Below are 16,753 nucleotides of genomic sequence, written 5' to 3'. Positions count from 1 at the left end.
CGCACCTGGCCTGGAAGTGGGCATTAGTCTGTCAGTGGAGGGTGATATTCCTATACGTAATCCAAATTGTGTAATTTGCAGGTACTCTTAGGTTTTTTCGGTAAAGTCACGTAGGTAAAAAAAAAATTATAGAATAGAAATAAAATAATAAATCACGACGTTTCGGAGGCAACACAAGCTTCTGTCTTCAGGTGGAACCGTCACAGCACAATTGCTGTATCAAATAAAGAGAAATCCCAAGAGACCCGACCTTGTATATATACTGGTTGAGGGGGGAGGAGCCAGGATGGGTCACGGGGGAGGAGTTGTTATAAGATGGTTAGTACGGCTGCTGCTGCTGGGACTGAGCCTTTGTTATGTAGATGGCAGAAGCAGAAAAGCAAGTCAGGACAAAGCAGCCCCTTGCTATGCTGCTGGGTGGGTAAAACTCAAGGCAGGCAACCAGCGTGTGAAAAAAGAAGCTAAACATGATAAAACAAAACTGGCTGTCTATCAGTAAACTGTACAGTAACTAAAGAATAGTACCTGTCAAATAAGATGGTCCAAATATGTGTAGTTAAATCTTTTTGCATGGTTAATAACATCTTTCCAATGATTACTCAGTTTGTACCCATCATCACGGTTGAAGTTATGTCTGTGTTTGTATATCTGGATGACTTCGTGTACAAACCTTTGATGGTAGCCAGAAGGTTTGCAGAGCACCTTGGTATCGGAAAAGACAATCTCATGAGAGCCCACAGCGTTGTAGCAATGATCGGCAACGGCGGGAGACTCAATTTTGCCGTGTTTCACATCTGACTTGTGCTCGCGGACACGATCAGAGATTATTTCTTCTATTATTGTTATTATTTATTTTTATTTATTATTTTTATTATTAATTTTTTACCTACATGACTTTACCGAAAAAACCTAAGACTATGAATCCTTGCAGTCAGGAAAGCTTCAAATCTAATTTGCAGGCCTTTTTTTTCACGATTGGGATGTTATAGTCAATGCCAGTTACATTTTATGGTTTATTTTTAGCTCAAGGAGGAAATTTGAGAATCTGGACAAACCAGGAAGAATGTGGGCAGAACACATTGTAGTGACATTATATGATTAAATGTGTATTTGTTAATGGTTACATACTGTATTCCTGGACATCAAACTCTGCAGATGAGTTGACATTGGGTGCTCCACTCATTCGGGCAAAAATCTTCCAAGTGCCATGTCTGTGGATAATAACATCATGAGCATTATAATTCCTGGGGTTGTTAAAACTGGTTTTATGTATTACCGCTAACCGCATGAAAACATTGTAAAAAACCTGTGAACCGGGTGCCTGCACATATGTGTCTAGAAACGAACACATGTTAACATTTTTAACTGAGAAGTGAAGGCAGCTGCCAAAGGAGTTTTACGGTTTTCTCACTTACAATCCAGAAGTCACTCTCGGAGCGGCAGTTGAGACATTGGAACAAGTTTCTCAACTAGCCCCCCACCCCAACGGTTCTTTACACTCTGTAGCACAGTAAGCCAATCTACAGCAGGTCGTTGTGGGGTAAAGTGTGGGTAACTCAAACCTCTTCCAACACACCTGATATGTATCAGAGTACAGTACAGAAAATACCCTCTATAGCACTGCTTTGCAACCAGTATGTCGTAGCAAAGTCTCAGATATCTCTGGTATGTTTGAATTGATGAACAGACGATGCATATAATAATGAACACACACATACATCAACATAACACAAAGAAACTCCTAGATAGTGAAATTGGACAATTAACAGACACAGAGTTAAATTAGACAACAGACATAGACAATTTACTAAAAGAATGAACATATAGACACACAGAGATCAACATAAAACAAATAAGACAGACACTTAGACATTGAAATGAACACACAAGCCACAGAAAACCAGGTAAAACCATAAAATGGACGGACAAACAGATGGCCATGCCAAAAATTACCGATTCTGCTCTTGCATATGGGAATATGTTCTAGAGCTGAATGACAATGTTGGGGTTTGCTCGCCACGAGAGGGGAGGTTTTCCTCACAACTCACACTTAACTTTTAATTTAGCAATCTTTGGGAGAACATAATCAACCAGTTTATGTGTTAACTGTGTGTTAGCCGACTCTCTGTGTTGCATTGCATTACATTCTCTAATTTTACTAAATTTGTTGTCAAACTTCCTATTTCTCTCTCTAAATTTTTCCTTGCTTGTCTGTTTCACACTTAACTTCTAAATTAGCAATCTTTGGAAGAAATTAATCAACACGGCAATGCGTTGTGTGTTAACCAACTCTCTGTGTTGCATTGCATTACACTTCCTAATTTTACTAAATTTGCCTTCTCAAACTTCCGATTTTCTTGCTATAAATATTGCCGTGATGGTTTGTTTATAGTCTATTGTCTCTCCTCCGCCACTATGGTCCGGAATTCCACGCAACTCTCTCATTGTTCTATACCCCAATCCCCCCTCCCTCTCTCTCTGCCCCAACCCCTCACCCCTCTCTCCATGTAATGCTCCGACACAGTGGCGCTGTCTTTCTGTTTGCCATTCTTTGGGAGAATGTAATCAACCAGGCTATGCGTTAACTGTGTGTTAACCAACTTCTCTGTTGCATTTCATTACACTCTTTAATTTTACTAAAATTTTTGTCAAACTTCCGATTTTCTTGCTCTAAATATTGCCATGCTGGTTTGTTTATAGTCCATTGTCTCTCCTCTGGCCGCTATAGTCCGGAAATCCACATAACTCTCTCATTGTATAGTGAATATACAGCAGTGTGATATACAGTAGGGTGGGTAGAATAATACATAGTGTAATATTACAATGTATAGTCGAAGGTATAGGGTGTATAGTAATACAGTATATCATTTAATGTTGGGTTTGTCTATGGCAGTATATAGTACGGGGTAGACCCGTGTGATGTAAGAGAAAAAAGTTTAGCTGGAAGCATATTGTATTTTTTGCGACATAGAATTGTAATGTATTACTTACTGTTAGTAGCACAGCTTATTGGAGAGTATATTTAGTATACTGATGATACTATGTAGTTTATACTTCAGTTTTTTATGTGGTGGTTTAGTTACTGCAGCTACATACTATTAACATTCCTTCCCTTTATTAATGCTACCCCTATCCCCTCCCTTTGATGCTGCTAATCCTGCATACTGCATAATGCACGGGCATAATGACTTTGTAAAACCCCCTCCCACCTCCTACGCATTTCACAAGTAGTACTAATCCCATATCTGCATTTCCCATAAATATGCTAAATTCCTCTTGATATGCAACTTATTTTGTCAAGGTGCTCTTCCCCCTCCAACCCAGCTTAAATATACGCTCCAAGCCTGGGGTGTTTCATTCAGACGCTGTCTTCCCGACAGACCTGTTCTTCACCTGAGGACGGCTGCTTGCGTTGTGGCCGAAACGTCGTGAGAATTATTTTATTGTTTTATTTTTATTATTTTATTATTTTCCTTCTACGTGACTTTACCGAAAGAACCAAGAAGATGGATCTCTCATTGTCCTCTACCCCAATTGTAGGCGCAGCTTTCTTGTACCAAAAAATAAGCTACTTCTTAACCTTGGGGAGCAATACGTCTGACGTGTGTTTGATGTGTATTAAATAATACTCTTAGTTCTTTCGGTAAAGTCACGTAGGTAAAAAATGAAATCAAAATTAATCAAATAAAATAAAAATCACGACGTTTCGGAGGCAACACAAGTCTCCGTCATCAGGTGGGACCGTCACAGCCAGATTTGCTGCATCAATTTGTATTAATTTTTATTTCATTTTTTACCTACGTGACTTTACCGAAATAACTAAGAGTATGAATCCTGGCAGTCACGAAAGCTTCAAATCTAGAATGTCTTAAGTAAAACTTTCTTTATTTCTTAGTTGCACAACAAGCGATTTCCAAGGCTATATCTTCGCCTGTCCACGTACTTTATCACGTTGTTGCACGGTCAAATACTGTGTCCACTCGCTCCCCACCTGGTTCTTCTCCTAACTTCCCATTTATAATGTCAGACCAGAAGTGACGTCATGGGTTCAACCAACGGTGCGTCTAACCACTAGGGGGTTCTAAACAGTTGGAATATTCCAAGTCAAATATGCCCAGTCTGTCAACAAATGTATGACAGATGTACATCAAATGTATACGCAGAAGTAATACATTCACTTTCTGTCTTATGGCTCTTACATTACCAGCCCCTAATTGGCTAGACAGGGAGCATACCAATTACTCTTAAAATGTAACCTTAAGAGCCACAAAACTATAAATAATAAACTGTACTTATAAAAAATAAAAATGTATTGTATTTCTGCCACTTAATGGCTTTCTTGAGCCTTCTCTTGATCTTAACCGTATACTTTCATGCTGCTTCTTGTAACAGACAGAGCTTTGTAATAGGTTCTGAACTTCGTTTTAACACACGTGACAGACTGAACCGTTGGAGTCTGGCATGGTCTTAATAATTCTTCTGGCTGAAGCAGATTAGGTCGATCTCAGCCTGGGTCAAATTTTCCACTGTAAGCGGTTCATTTTCCTGTGTTGCTTTGAGTTTCTGCATGCACTGCTTGAGATGTATCTTTTGCCTCTCAGGGTTACTTTCAGCCTGACTGATTGTTGCTCGATACTCTTTTCTTTTATTCCTCAAGTGCAGCAGAATCTCTTTCAGTCAGAAAAACAATGCCACTGCTCTCGTCAGATGATGCCAACTTGAGTAGTGATTGACAAGTCTGTTCACTGTGTTAGAGTTCTCTTTGATACTGATGAGATTGACTGTTACCGACTTCTTGATCATCATCATCTGAGCTTTGACTCTTTTGAATTGGTCGTTCTGGCCATTTACTTGGAGCCTTCCACAGGAATTTGGGTCCCGGAATTCATTCTTCACTTTTGATGAAGTTTACAGCTTTCAAACCTTTTGAAGCATGATCCTCCGGGTTCACTAAGGTATTTATATACCTCCAATGGGTTGGTTCTGTGGCCTCACGGATTGTAGTGATCCTGTTTGCCACTGTAGTGCTATCCGTCCAAAAGGTAAACTCATTGAGCAACACTTGATGTTCTTGTCCGAGCATCTTTATGGCTCTTTCTTCTTCTGTGAAATGACAACTCTGCTGTTGCTTACCCACTTTGTCAAGTGGAATCCCCCACTAGAACACGAAGTTCGGAGATCTCTTGACAGAGTGACAGCATGGGCTTCAGATGACACAGGCTTTAAGCTGTCGTCGATGTAGAAGTTTCGGCATACTGTGTCAACCGCCTCTGGTGCTGACTCGGTTCTTCCATCTTCAGCTATTCTCCTTAGTGTGTAAAATGCACAGCTGGGTGATGACGTGGCTCCAAACAGGTGCACAGTCATTCTGTACTCCTCTGTGGCTTGACTCAGGTCGCCATTAGGCCACCACTCGATGTCCGCCACCATAGCCCAAGGTTCTTCTCTAAATCTTGTCAACACACCAATGAGAGTGTTGGCGAGGTTGGGTCTTTGGAGTAACTGCTTATTCAATGAGATTACCTTGGTATGTTGCAGTGCAGTCGAAGACTACACGGATCTTCTTCTTCTTCGGGTGGTACACCCCATGATGAAGAATGTACCACACTTTTTTAGCTTTCGTGACTGCAAAGATTCATACTCTTTGGTTTTTTCGGTAAAGTCACGTAGGTAAAAAATCTAATAAAATAAATTAAAACTAAATTAAATCACGTTTCGGGTGCAACACAAGAGTCCTTCAGGTGGGGACAACGTAGCGAAAGCACAACCGCTTATGTGTGTCTTAAGAGATGGCTGTGATGAGGAATTATATAGTCGCGGGGGATGGAGGGAGGGGACGGGCCATGGTGAGTGTGTGGGCGATGTGAGGAAATGGGGTGGGCGCAACGTACGGAGTTCAAACTAAAGCTTTGTGATGCCGTGGGCGGAAGTAGATAAGGAAGCTAAGATTAAGCAGCTTTTGTTGTGCTGCCGGGGGGGGGGGGTAAATTGCGCAAGCTGAAGACACCATGTGGTAATGGTGATGGTAGTGTGTGAAGCTGGGGGTAACAGACTGGGAATATGGATATGATTATGAAAATAAATCTAAACTGGCTGTCTAGCAGTAAACTGCACGACTCTTCCATCTTCTCGTTCCAGCTGCTTTTTAGGCACTTTCACAGCAAAGCCCTTTGCAATGATATCTCATGAGCTGTTGTAGTCCTCATGGAAATCTGGGCTCTTGCTAAGCTTTCTCTTGAGACTGATGATGCGATGCTTTGCAACACAGCGCTTGTTCGACATTTTCATATTCTCACTTCCCAATGGCAAACCAATGGTATAGTGCCCATCGACCAGCTCTGCTGACCTTGTCACAGATCACATGAATTGATGGTCTTCTTGTGACATCTCTGGTTTGTCTTCACAACTGCATTCTGAGAAGTCTGTGTTGTATTGTTGGACTAACAGTTATTCAATGTTTGAGATGGAGATACGGTTTGCTGTGAAACTTTGCCATTTTCCATTGGTATCTCCTGTTCTCATAGGTCCATTCACTACACAGCCAAGAGTGATCTTGATTGCGTAGGGTCCATCACCTTCACTATTTATCACCTTCCATGGTTCCATTGCTTTGTGTGCATTAGTTCATATCAGCAGGCCTATCTCTGCCTCAATGCATGGGAGGCGCACTTCTCTTAGATAGGACCATCTATCAACATCATGCTGTAGTGGTAGGTTTTCTTTTTCACTGGAATGTCACTGTGGGTGAAAACTTTTGGCAGACCAATATAATCTCCCTCTTCAAGTCCACTCATTTCCAGGTCTGCCAAGATATAACTGTGTACTGACTTCTCCTGACCCATGCTTCAGAGAAGGATTTCAGTCTTCCTGCCTCTGACGTTGAGTTGTTTCCTCAAGGTTTCAGTAGAAAACGTCGCTTAACTTCCTGGATCCATTAGTGCATATGTCTCCACACTCTTCTCACTTCTTTTAGATTTGATCTTCACTGAAACAATGGCGAGAATACATTCTCCATCTCCAGCCCCGAATGTAGCTACAAGTTTCATGCTTAAGGGACACAATAGCACTTGAGGCTGTCTTCTCTTCAGTGTTGCCATCTTCATTCCTTTTAGAGGTGACACTTTTCTATAATGACGTGCAGCATGTTTGGATGCTTCAAGTTACACTCTTGACATTTCATTTTTTTCTTACACTCCTAGCTAAAGTGCCCTTATATAAAGACATCCAAAGCTAAGTCATGTTTTCTTCAGAAACTAAATTCTGTCTTTCTGTGGCTGTTCTCTGATCTTAATGCAAGAATCCAGTGTGTGATTCTTCTCACAGAACAAGCAGGACTTCTGGAAGGCATTAGCAGGCTTGTCTCGACTATTTTTCTGAGGTGAGTCTTGTGCTTTCCCCTCTTCAGAAGGCATGACGCTTATTGCAAAACTGCTTCCTTTAAGACCACTCTTTTGGTGGGTCTTTATCTCTGCAGTCTTGTCTTTTCCCTTTCCTGCAATACCTCTGTTGGTATCCTGCATGTCTCCAAACAGCAGATCCATTGCAACTTGACTTGCTTGTCGACGAAGTCCACCAAGTCTGTAAACCTGGCTCTTCTTCCTTGTCGTTCTTGAACAATGAAGGCCTTCCCTCTCCACTTCTCTCTCATCTTATATGGAAGCTTTGAGATGACCACATTTGCATGTTCGTGGGATTATCCATTTCATCCATGTACTCAATATCTACCATGATGTTCCGACATCCAATCAAGAATAAGGCATACGTCTGCAACACTTTTCCATCTTCATTTTTGATCACTGCCAAGCTTTCGCCATATAGGCACTGGCTATCTTCAGCTCATCACCATATTGCTTCTGAAGTAGCTTCCTGGCTTCCTGCTAGCCTCTGATTGGACTCATATGTTCACAACTGCGCACAAGATTTTGTGGTTCTCCACTGGTGAATTGTTCCAGGTAATAAAACTTGTCTTGGCTACTCTCCGTCTTATGGTCAATGGTGTGCACAAAAGCTCTGATGAAGGACTTGTAGACAAGTGGATCACCTTTGAACACAGGAATGTCTCTCTAAGGAAGGTGATACAAATTTTGCTGTTTTACAAGCATCTCCAATCTCGTTCTGATGCTGCATCACTTGATAAAGATCTAATTCATTCCTTTCAGGCATCTGGTGGTGTTGACTTGGGTCAGGTCTGTGGAATGCTGTACTTGTACCAGCCTCTCTACCTCTTGAAAGAGCTTATTTAGATTCCTCGTATGCTCCTACAGCATGAGCCGGCTGGGTTTTCTCAAATGCTCTGTCTCCGTACTTTTTGTCCAGTCCTGAGGTTCTTCTGGATCATGTCTTGGTCTTGAAATACTCATGCCTGCCATCCAAAGAGTCCACATATTCTCCAAACACCTTTAGCTTAGCACTGGATGCTGCAATAGCAGTCTCTGATTCAACTGCTCCTTTTGAGTTTTCAACTTTGTCATCAGCTGTACTGCTTCAAACTCAATTTCTTGTTTCTTCTTTAAAGATGCTACCTTGGCTAACAGAGCTGTGTGTTCTGGTTCTTCTCGTCCACGTGCCAAAATTGTGGAGCTTTTGGAGGAAACTATTGAGTCATTTCCAGTTACGGATCAATGTTTACTTGTGTTTTTGCTCCGTGGAACTGATAACAATGATATTGTCACATGGATCAACATCATCTTCATCTTTCTTATCTTCACTTGTATCTTCAGATGCTTGGGATCCACATTTCCATGGGCTTTTCTGACTCTATATGGCGATATGCGTCCTGGCTAGTTGCCTGCACCGCCGCTTTCCCGCCAACAACGTGCTTTCCTGCTTGCCGTGTTCACGCGTAGCTTCGCGGCTTTGTGCTGCCTTGTACTGTAGCTGATTTTGCAATGTCGTCCGCAATCTTGTTTCCTCAGTGCACAACGTATTGCCAAATATTTCAAAACTCTCAGAGTTATTCAAAGAAATAACCTTTGCAGATCCGTTCCTAAATATGCACCGTCTTGGCTTGGCAAAGCAAATACAGCTCACAGTTCTGTTTATGTAGTTAACAGGCTTCAGTAGCTCATTAATGTTTGCTTATCTTTCACAATTGCTAACAATCTTCTCTCATACAAACGTAATGGTACCTGCTTCTTAGACGCAGACTTATTGCCTTGTTGGTAGGACGTGAAGAGCATTCTCACTTCTTTCTTGCACGGCTTTCTTCCACGCGAGTACAGACTTTTGTAGGCGCAGCTTTCTCGTACCAAAAAAAGGCTATGTCTTAACCTTGGGGAGCAATAAGTCTGACGCGTGTATGACGTGTCTTAAATCAAACTGTTTCTTTATTTCTTAGTTGCACAAAAACGAACGATTTCCAAAGCTATATCTTCGCATGTCCACGTACTGTGTAGCACGTTGTCGCACGGTCAAAGACTGTCCACTCGCTCCCTGCCTGGCTCTTCTCCTAATTTCCCGTTTATACTGTCAGACCGGAAGTTACGTCATGGGTTCAATCAATGGAGCGTCTAACCACAACAGGGGGGTTCTAACCAGTTGGAATATTCCAAGTCAAATATGTCCAGTCTGTCAACAAATGTATGACAGATGTACATAAAAATGTATACGCAGAAATAATACATTCACTTTCTCTCTTATGGCTCTTACACCAACCCCTCCCCCCTCTATCTATTTAAGGCGCTGTCTTTCTGTTTGTCATTATTTGGAAGAACGTAATCAACCAGGTGAGGCGTTGACTGTTGTGTTAGCCGAATCGCTGTGTTGTATTGCATTATATTTATAAGTTTGTTATGTTTGTTTTTTTCTCATTCCTGCTTACAATTGACAGGTCGTATTCTATTAGTATTTTATTTTATTTTCTACGTGACTTTACCAAAAGAACCAAATAGTTTGTGTAGTTTTTCAAAAAAATTCAAATTAAACACACAGACAGACACATACGCATTGACTGGCACACGCAAAACACACAACTCCCCAATCTTAGTGAATTGGCTGAGCCAGGTGCACCGGGTGAGTAATTAAATCCAAGCATTACGCATCTCTGGTCCTAATTGAGTTGCGATGAGGGCTTGGGAACACATGGTGGTTGAGGGGAGAACCACACACACAATTGTACAAATGTCACATTTCCATGATGCAGAAATCCCATCCATAGCGGCATATCACTTGATAAAGAGACGAGTGCACACACATTACCTTCGTCAATCCACTGCTGGATGAAATACTGTATAGTTTTTGGTTCAGTGTTCCACTAAAATCGAGCAGGTTCAGAAATGTGCCGTGAAATCAAAAGATTAAAAAGCACTGCTGTAGAGCTTTCTCTTGTCCACTAGCAGTGCAGTAAGCATGTAATTGCAGGGCTACATCTTTACCTTTTATTTACATTGAGGCCTGCCACGGTGCAGTTTATACATTTAGTGCATTAATTACTCGCATCCCACTGGTTCCTGACTTTCGAAACGGTAAATCATTCTGAACACCGATACCGCTGGGTGGATAGAGCCGGGGATGTAATTGAATTGGTGACTTCTGTAACGCAAATTCAGTGTGCTCACCATCATGCAACTGTGGCAGCTCCCTTCGTATTTCAGCTAAAAGGTAAATATTTTGTGTATAATGGTCTATATAATTCTATATTTGCAGCAAAACCGGTAACTGTGTTTTACTGTATTATTCAAGTGGTTGCTGGAAAGTAAAAAATTATTTTAACAACTGACTTTCGGAACGGCAAACCATTCTGAACACAGATACCACTGGGTGGATAGAGCCAGGGATGTAATTGAATTGGTGACTTCTGTAACGCAAATTCAGTGTGCTCACCATCATGCAACTGTTGCAGCTCCCTTCGTTTCTCAGCTGAAAGGTAAATATGTTGTGTTTAATGGTCTATATAATTCTATACTTGTGTAGGACTCGTACAAGGGTTGTCTTTCTCTCCTCTTTATTTTCCTCTTAGAGTCCACCTTCGCCGCGCCACCGCTCCGCGTCTCGGCGCGGCCTCGCTCCGCGTCTCTCTGCTGCGCCACCGCTCCGCGTCTCTCCGTGCCCTCTACCTCACTATCGCTACGCTTGTCGTCTCTACGGTTTCTCCTACTCTGCATCCTTCCGATGCATGGCTACCCTGGTTGTTCACTGTGTTCTCGCTACCACTGTCTCTCCGTGCTTTACTCTACTAACACTCTCTCTACGCTTTACTCTACTATCACTTGCTCTGCGACTCTCCGGGCACCGTTACTGCAGCTCCATCCACGACACCAACTCGTACAGGACTCCCTTCTCTCCGTTGCGCTCTGGCTTATATCCCCACAACAATTAATCTCCCTAATTATCTCTACCCCCCGCTTATCGCTCGCCCCCTGCCCCCCCCCCCCCCCGTGTCACGTGGCCTTGTTTTCGCCGCCGGAGCGATGCCAGCTAATGCCCAATTACCTTTCCAGCCAATCACTGGCCTGTGTCCTCCCGGCTACCCTGACACCTGTTTCAACCCTTAACGACCCATTTTGCCTAAAGTCACAACAACAACCTTTACCTCACATCACCCCACTGTACTGTGCTTGCTTGCATAGCAACAGAGGCGGGGGATGCATGGCGCGCTATACTCAAGCCCTACATCACCCCCCCCCCCCCTGTGAAAAAAAACTAGCCGTCCCGGCTAAAACAACGCGAAACGCGAAACCCACAGTACACGAAAAGTTCAACAGATGCACAATATATATACAACCCCGAGTTCCAGGAATTTAAGTAAAAGTTAATCATCGTGAACGTGTTCCCGCGGCCGGTCCGTCTCCCCGACTCAATGGAACAGGGGCTAGGGCATCCCCGTCCGTGGCCACAGGGCAGCGTTCTGCCCGAACCGTGCGTCCATCTCCATCCCCCTGTCCAACTCTCGACGAGAGCCACCCACGGCCTTGTGCGTCCCGGCGTGTCCGTCGCTTCAAAGATGGTGTTCCTGCAGGCACACGGGGGGTAAACCGCTGAGGTGCATCTTCCCATCGCCCCCCAGGACACTCGTCGGACACATCCAATACAGGCCGTTCCGGGATTGGAGATGACGCATCATATGGCACAACATATCTTTTCAACCGTGACGGGTGAATGTGCTACAACCGTCGACCGTAGCGAATCCTTACACTTTGATCCCGACGAACTTCCACAATCTCAACGGGCCCCTGCCAGGGCCGGTGGAACTTTGGTGACATGCCTACCGGCACCATCGGACAATGTAACCAAGCCTTGTCCCCCACTTGCCATGGTTCCCATGGAGGCTGCCCCCCAGGCAGATGCTCATTAGCTGCCTGCCTTCGTTCCGTATTCCGCAGCGAGGCCTCCCTGGCCTCGTTCAACCGATCCAATGACTCGCGCATGGGGACAGCCACCACTGGCGACTTCCTCTTAGATTTCACACCCAGCCTGACCAAGGCCGGGGCTTCTGGTTCACGCCCATACATCAGATAAAAGGGTGAATATCCTGGAGAAGCGTGTGGGGCCAATCTATAAGTGGCCAAAGCCGCCGGGACATGTACATCCCAATCCGTCTGAGCCAAATTAACCTGCTGGCACAACATAGATGTCAATGTTCGATGAAGGCGCTCGACCATCCCGTCGGTTTGCGGGTGGTATGGGGATGTCCGGATTTTTCTCGTACCCAATGCGTCACACACCTCCTTCAAAAGGCGGGACGAAAAAAAATTTCCCTGGTCTGTAAGCAGGTGCTCCGGGGCCCCTTTATCGAAAACGTAACCCTGCAGAAAGGCCTCCACAATTGATCCCGCTGATTGGTCTACTAACGGCCATGCCATAGGCCACCGAGTTAAGTATTCGACCCCCACGAGCAAGTATTTGTGACCCCGCGGGGTAACGGGGAACGGTCCCAAAATATCAAGGGCCACAATTTCGTTAACCCGCGAAACACGTATCGATTGCAATGGTACCCGATATGGCTCGGCTGGCGCCTTCCGCCGTGCGCACTCGTGACAAGCTTTAACGTACAAATGAACGTCATTCTGCAACCCCGGCCAATAGAAATCATTACTTAAAGTCAAAGCGGTTTTTTTCTCCCCCAAGTGCATCAACCGCGCGTGCGTGTCGGAAATGAGTTTCCCTCGTAAACACAGCGGCACCACTATACAACATTTCTGTAAGACGACATCCTATCTGACCAGGAGGTCGTCAATGAGTCGGAGAAATGGCCGATCATCCGACTGTTTGGAGCGAGAGGCCCGTAGCCTCATCCTGGTAAGCGACGGATCGTCTATTTGCAACCGCACCAAACGCCCCCGTGACAAACCCAACAACCCGGGCTCAGTATCCGGTGTCTCGTCAACCCGGTTTGAATTAGCTGCAGCGGCCATTCTCGGCTCGCTCTGCAGCGGCGGCCCACAACGCGGCGATCCCTCAGAGCACTGACACGAGCCCGATGCCTGAGGCAACCGGGACAGAGCATCCGCGTTAACGTGACGCGTACCCTTCCTGTGCTGGACCGTAAATGAGTATCCCTGCAGGACCTCAAGCCAGCAGGCCATTTGGCCCGAGGGTTGATCGATCTGCAAGGAGTACTGCAATGCCGCGTGGTCGGTGCGGACCAAAAACTGTCGCCTGTACAAGTATGGTCGATACAACTGCACAAAATGAACAATCGCCAATAATTCCCTGCGCGTTACGCAATACCTTTGTTCCGCCGGGGACAGTACCCGGCTGCCATACGCGACGACCCTTTCAACACCGTTAATCGTTTGCGACAACACAGCTCCGATGCCCGTGTCACTGGCATCCGTGTCCAACGTAAACATTTCTGCAAAATTTGGATACCCGAGCGGCGGTGCGTCCGCGAACGCGTCCCGGAGCGTTTCAAATGAACGCTGCTCCTCAACACCCCATATAAACTTTTTACCCTTAGCAGTGAGCGTGTGCAGTGGCCTCGCAATCGTAGCAAAATTCTTAACAAATCGCCGATAATATGACGCAAAGCCCACGAAGCTGCGTACTTCCGACACCATTTTAGGCACTGGCCACGCACGAACACAACTAGTTTTCTCCGGATCCGTTGCGACCCCCGCTTCGCTGACCACATGACCAAGATATTTAGCGGAAGTTCGCAACAGATGACACTTTTGGGGTTTAAACTTCAAATTGGCGCCCCTTACCCTGCCAAACACAGCTCGCAGCCGCTGCAAATGTCCCTCGAAATCCTTACTGAACACAATGACGTCGTCCAGGTAAATCAAACACGACTCCCACTGCAATCCCGTCAACACCAGCTCCATCAGTCATTGAAAAGTGGCTGGTGCGGAGTGCAGCCTCATTGGCAATACATTAAAGTGAAACAATCCTTGCAGCGTGCAAAAAGCCGTCTTCGGTTTAGATGCCTCGTCCAAGGGCAATTGCCAAAAGCCCGATAAGAGGTCTAATGTGGAAAAAAATGTAGCGCCGGAAAATGCGTCCAATGAGTCGTCAATGCGCGGAAGCGGATAAGCATCCGCCACCGAAACTTTATTCAATTTCCGGGAATCTACATAAAATCGTAGAGAGCCATCCCTTTTTTTTACCAACACGATCGGGGCTCCCCATGGGCTGGACGAAGGGGATACGATATCCTGTTGCAACATCTCATCAACCGTCCTCCGAATGCAATCCTTCTCCAGCGGGCTCACCTGGTGAGGATTCAATCGAACAGGGGCTGCATCTCTAGTGTCAATGTGATGTCGCAACAGGGTCGTACGACCGACATCAAACTTCCCTGAGCTAAACACATCCCTAAATTCCCAAAGCAACTCCCTTAACCGCGTCCGCTGCTCGGGTGTCAAATCGTCGTTACCTGCATACAATTCGCGAAACCAGCTCGGTTTCTCCTCCGGTCGCGGCAGCGTGTTACCCCCCCCCCCCCCCCCCCCCCGCTGCCAAACACACATGGCTTTCTGAACCTCGTTCGACTGACGCGTGTGCCAGCGTGGTCCCTTCCTGAATAATGACCGGCTCGTGCCCCGTGTTTACAATCTGAATAAACGGTTCGACCGTCGTTGGCACCATCGTAAAAGCCCCTACCAAAGAGGGCATTCGTGACACGGCATTTGAAGGTGACAATAATATACCCTCCTCCAAGTTACCTACTGACAGCCCCTTTTTCAATTTCAACGGGACAAGCATCTGCGTCGCAGGCGGAACGCGCACCGTGCGGCTAACCACCGCCTAGACCACAGCGTTGACACGAGCAAATTTAGACGGAGTACCCAAAAATTTTATACACTTTCCTGACGGCAATTCCAACTGTCCCCTTTCAATCGAAATCTTAATCGGCATCTTTTGCAAAAAATCCGTGCCCAATAAACACGGCACAGCCAGAACAGACGAAACCAAAATGTACCCCGTTACACACACCTCCCCGACCTGTATCGTTGCTAGTATACGACCCATAATTCCCAAACTACTCCCATTTGCCGCTATACACGGGCCCTCCACCGGTTCCAAAACATGGGCCGAAGCAGGGAGCAATCGGAGGGTGTGCAAAGAAATAAGCGTCGCGGATGCCTCCGTGTCAACAATAACCCGAATTTGAATCCCTTGAACAAACGCCATCACATCCGACGAACCCGGCGCAGCCCCCAAAACACGATGAGCCAACGCACCCCATACCGCATTACCTTGAGCATCATACGAAGGGGGATCAACATTATGTATCGACGCGGATGGGTGAGGTGTAGGATACGGCCGTGTATTGAATGTGTCGCGACTCACCTGGTAATCCTGCGCTGGGTAGAATTCCCGATTGTAGGGTCCCGATGAACGTGGGAAGACGCGTCTCCATCTCCAGCAGTCCCGCGCGAAGTGTCCTCGCCGCCCGCACTCGTAGCAGCGTGACGGACCGCCACGTCCGCCCGCATCCGAGCGGCGGTGTGGGCTCAATGGTGGTCGTGCGACCGCTGCTGTCAGCGGCGTCAGCTCTCCCTCCGGTAGACCACCGTCTGATCCAACGCCCACCACCAGGGGCCGAGATGGCCCCGCCGATGGCTCGTCGCAAAGATCCAGGTTAACCTGGATGTTCCTGGCAAGCTGCAAAGATGACCCGTCGTCGTCGTTGTCGCTGGGAAGTGAGAGGACAACTTGTAGCTCCTTCGCCATCTGCAACAGCTTCTCCTGGGCCAAAGAATCAAGGGCCGCTTTGTCCATTGCCGGGTAAGCCGCTTGGCCAAGAGTCAACAGCGCACTGCGATACGCGAGGGGAGATTCTCCTTCCGCCCGTCGCCTCAATTGAAACTTGCGCTTGGCGACCGAGCGAGGTTCGTAAATCTTCTGCATCGCCGCAAATATCTCTGTCAAGGACAAGCGAACCCCTCGAGGGAGACCGTAGAACGTCGCCAACGCATCTTCGTTCAAAGCCGTTGGCAGCGCCCGTAGCGCTTGAGCCTCCGTCCACCCGAGCGACTCATACGCTGCCCGAAATGGTCGTGTAAACGCTGTCCAGTCGCCGACCGGGACCTCGAAGCGTTCCACGTGCAGCCGACGTGGCGTGCTCGAGGCCAGCGACTCTGGTTCCACCTCCTCGTCCAGCGGCGCACCTGGCGCCTCGGGAGATCCAGCCGCACCGTCAGCCCCTGCAGATGTAACGAGGTCGTGCGGCTGCGGATCCAATCCCGTCGGTGCTTCCCGCATCGACCGCAGAACTCGATCAAATTCTTGCATGAGCACCGCCATCCTGGCCTCCCACGCCGCCATTGCAGCACTCCATACGTGCGGCGGGCTCGGCTCCTCCTCGTCG

At 46.3% G+C, this 16,753-nt stretch overlaps 1 protein-coding gene across 1 annotated transcript in view; it reads right to left on the bottom strand.

Moving 5' to 3' along the window:
* Positions 1-16,753, bottom strand: part of LOC144934672 (complement C3-like) — a 332,072-nt gene that overhangs the window by 280,630 nt on the left and 34,689 nt on the right. Inside the window, exon 4 of the mRNA XM_078860722.1 lies at positions 1,129-1,211. Coding sequence (XP_078716848.1) covers positions 1,129-1,211 — 83 coding nt within the window. The remainder of the gene's footprint in view (positions 1-1,128; positions 1,212-16,753) is intronic.

The sequence above is a fragment of the Lampetra fluviatilis genome, chromosome 11 (genome assembly GCF_964198595.1).
Source record: "Lampetra fluviatilis chromosome 11, kcLamFluv1.1, whole genome shotgun sequence".
NCBI lineage: Eukaryota > Metazoa > Chordata > Hyperoartia > Petromyzontiformes > Petromyzontidae > Lampetra > Lampetra fluviatilis.
Note: the sequence above shows the minus strand (reverse complement) of the source record. Positions and strands in the feature narration are given on the sequence as shown.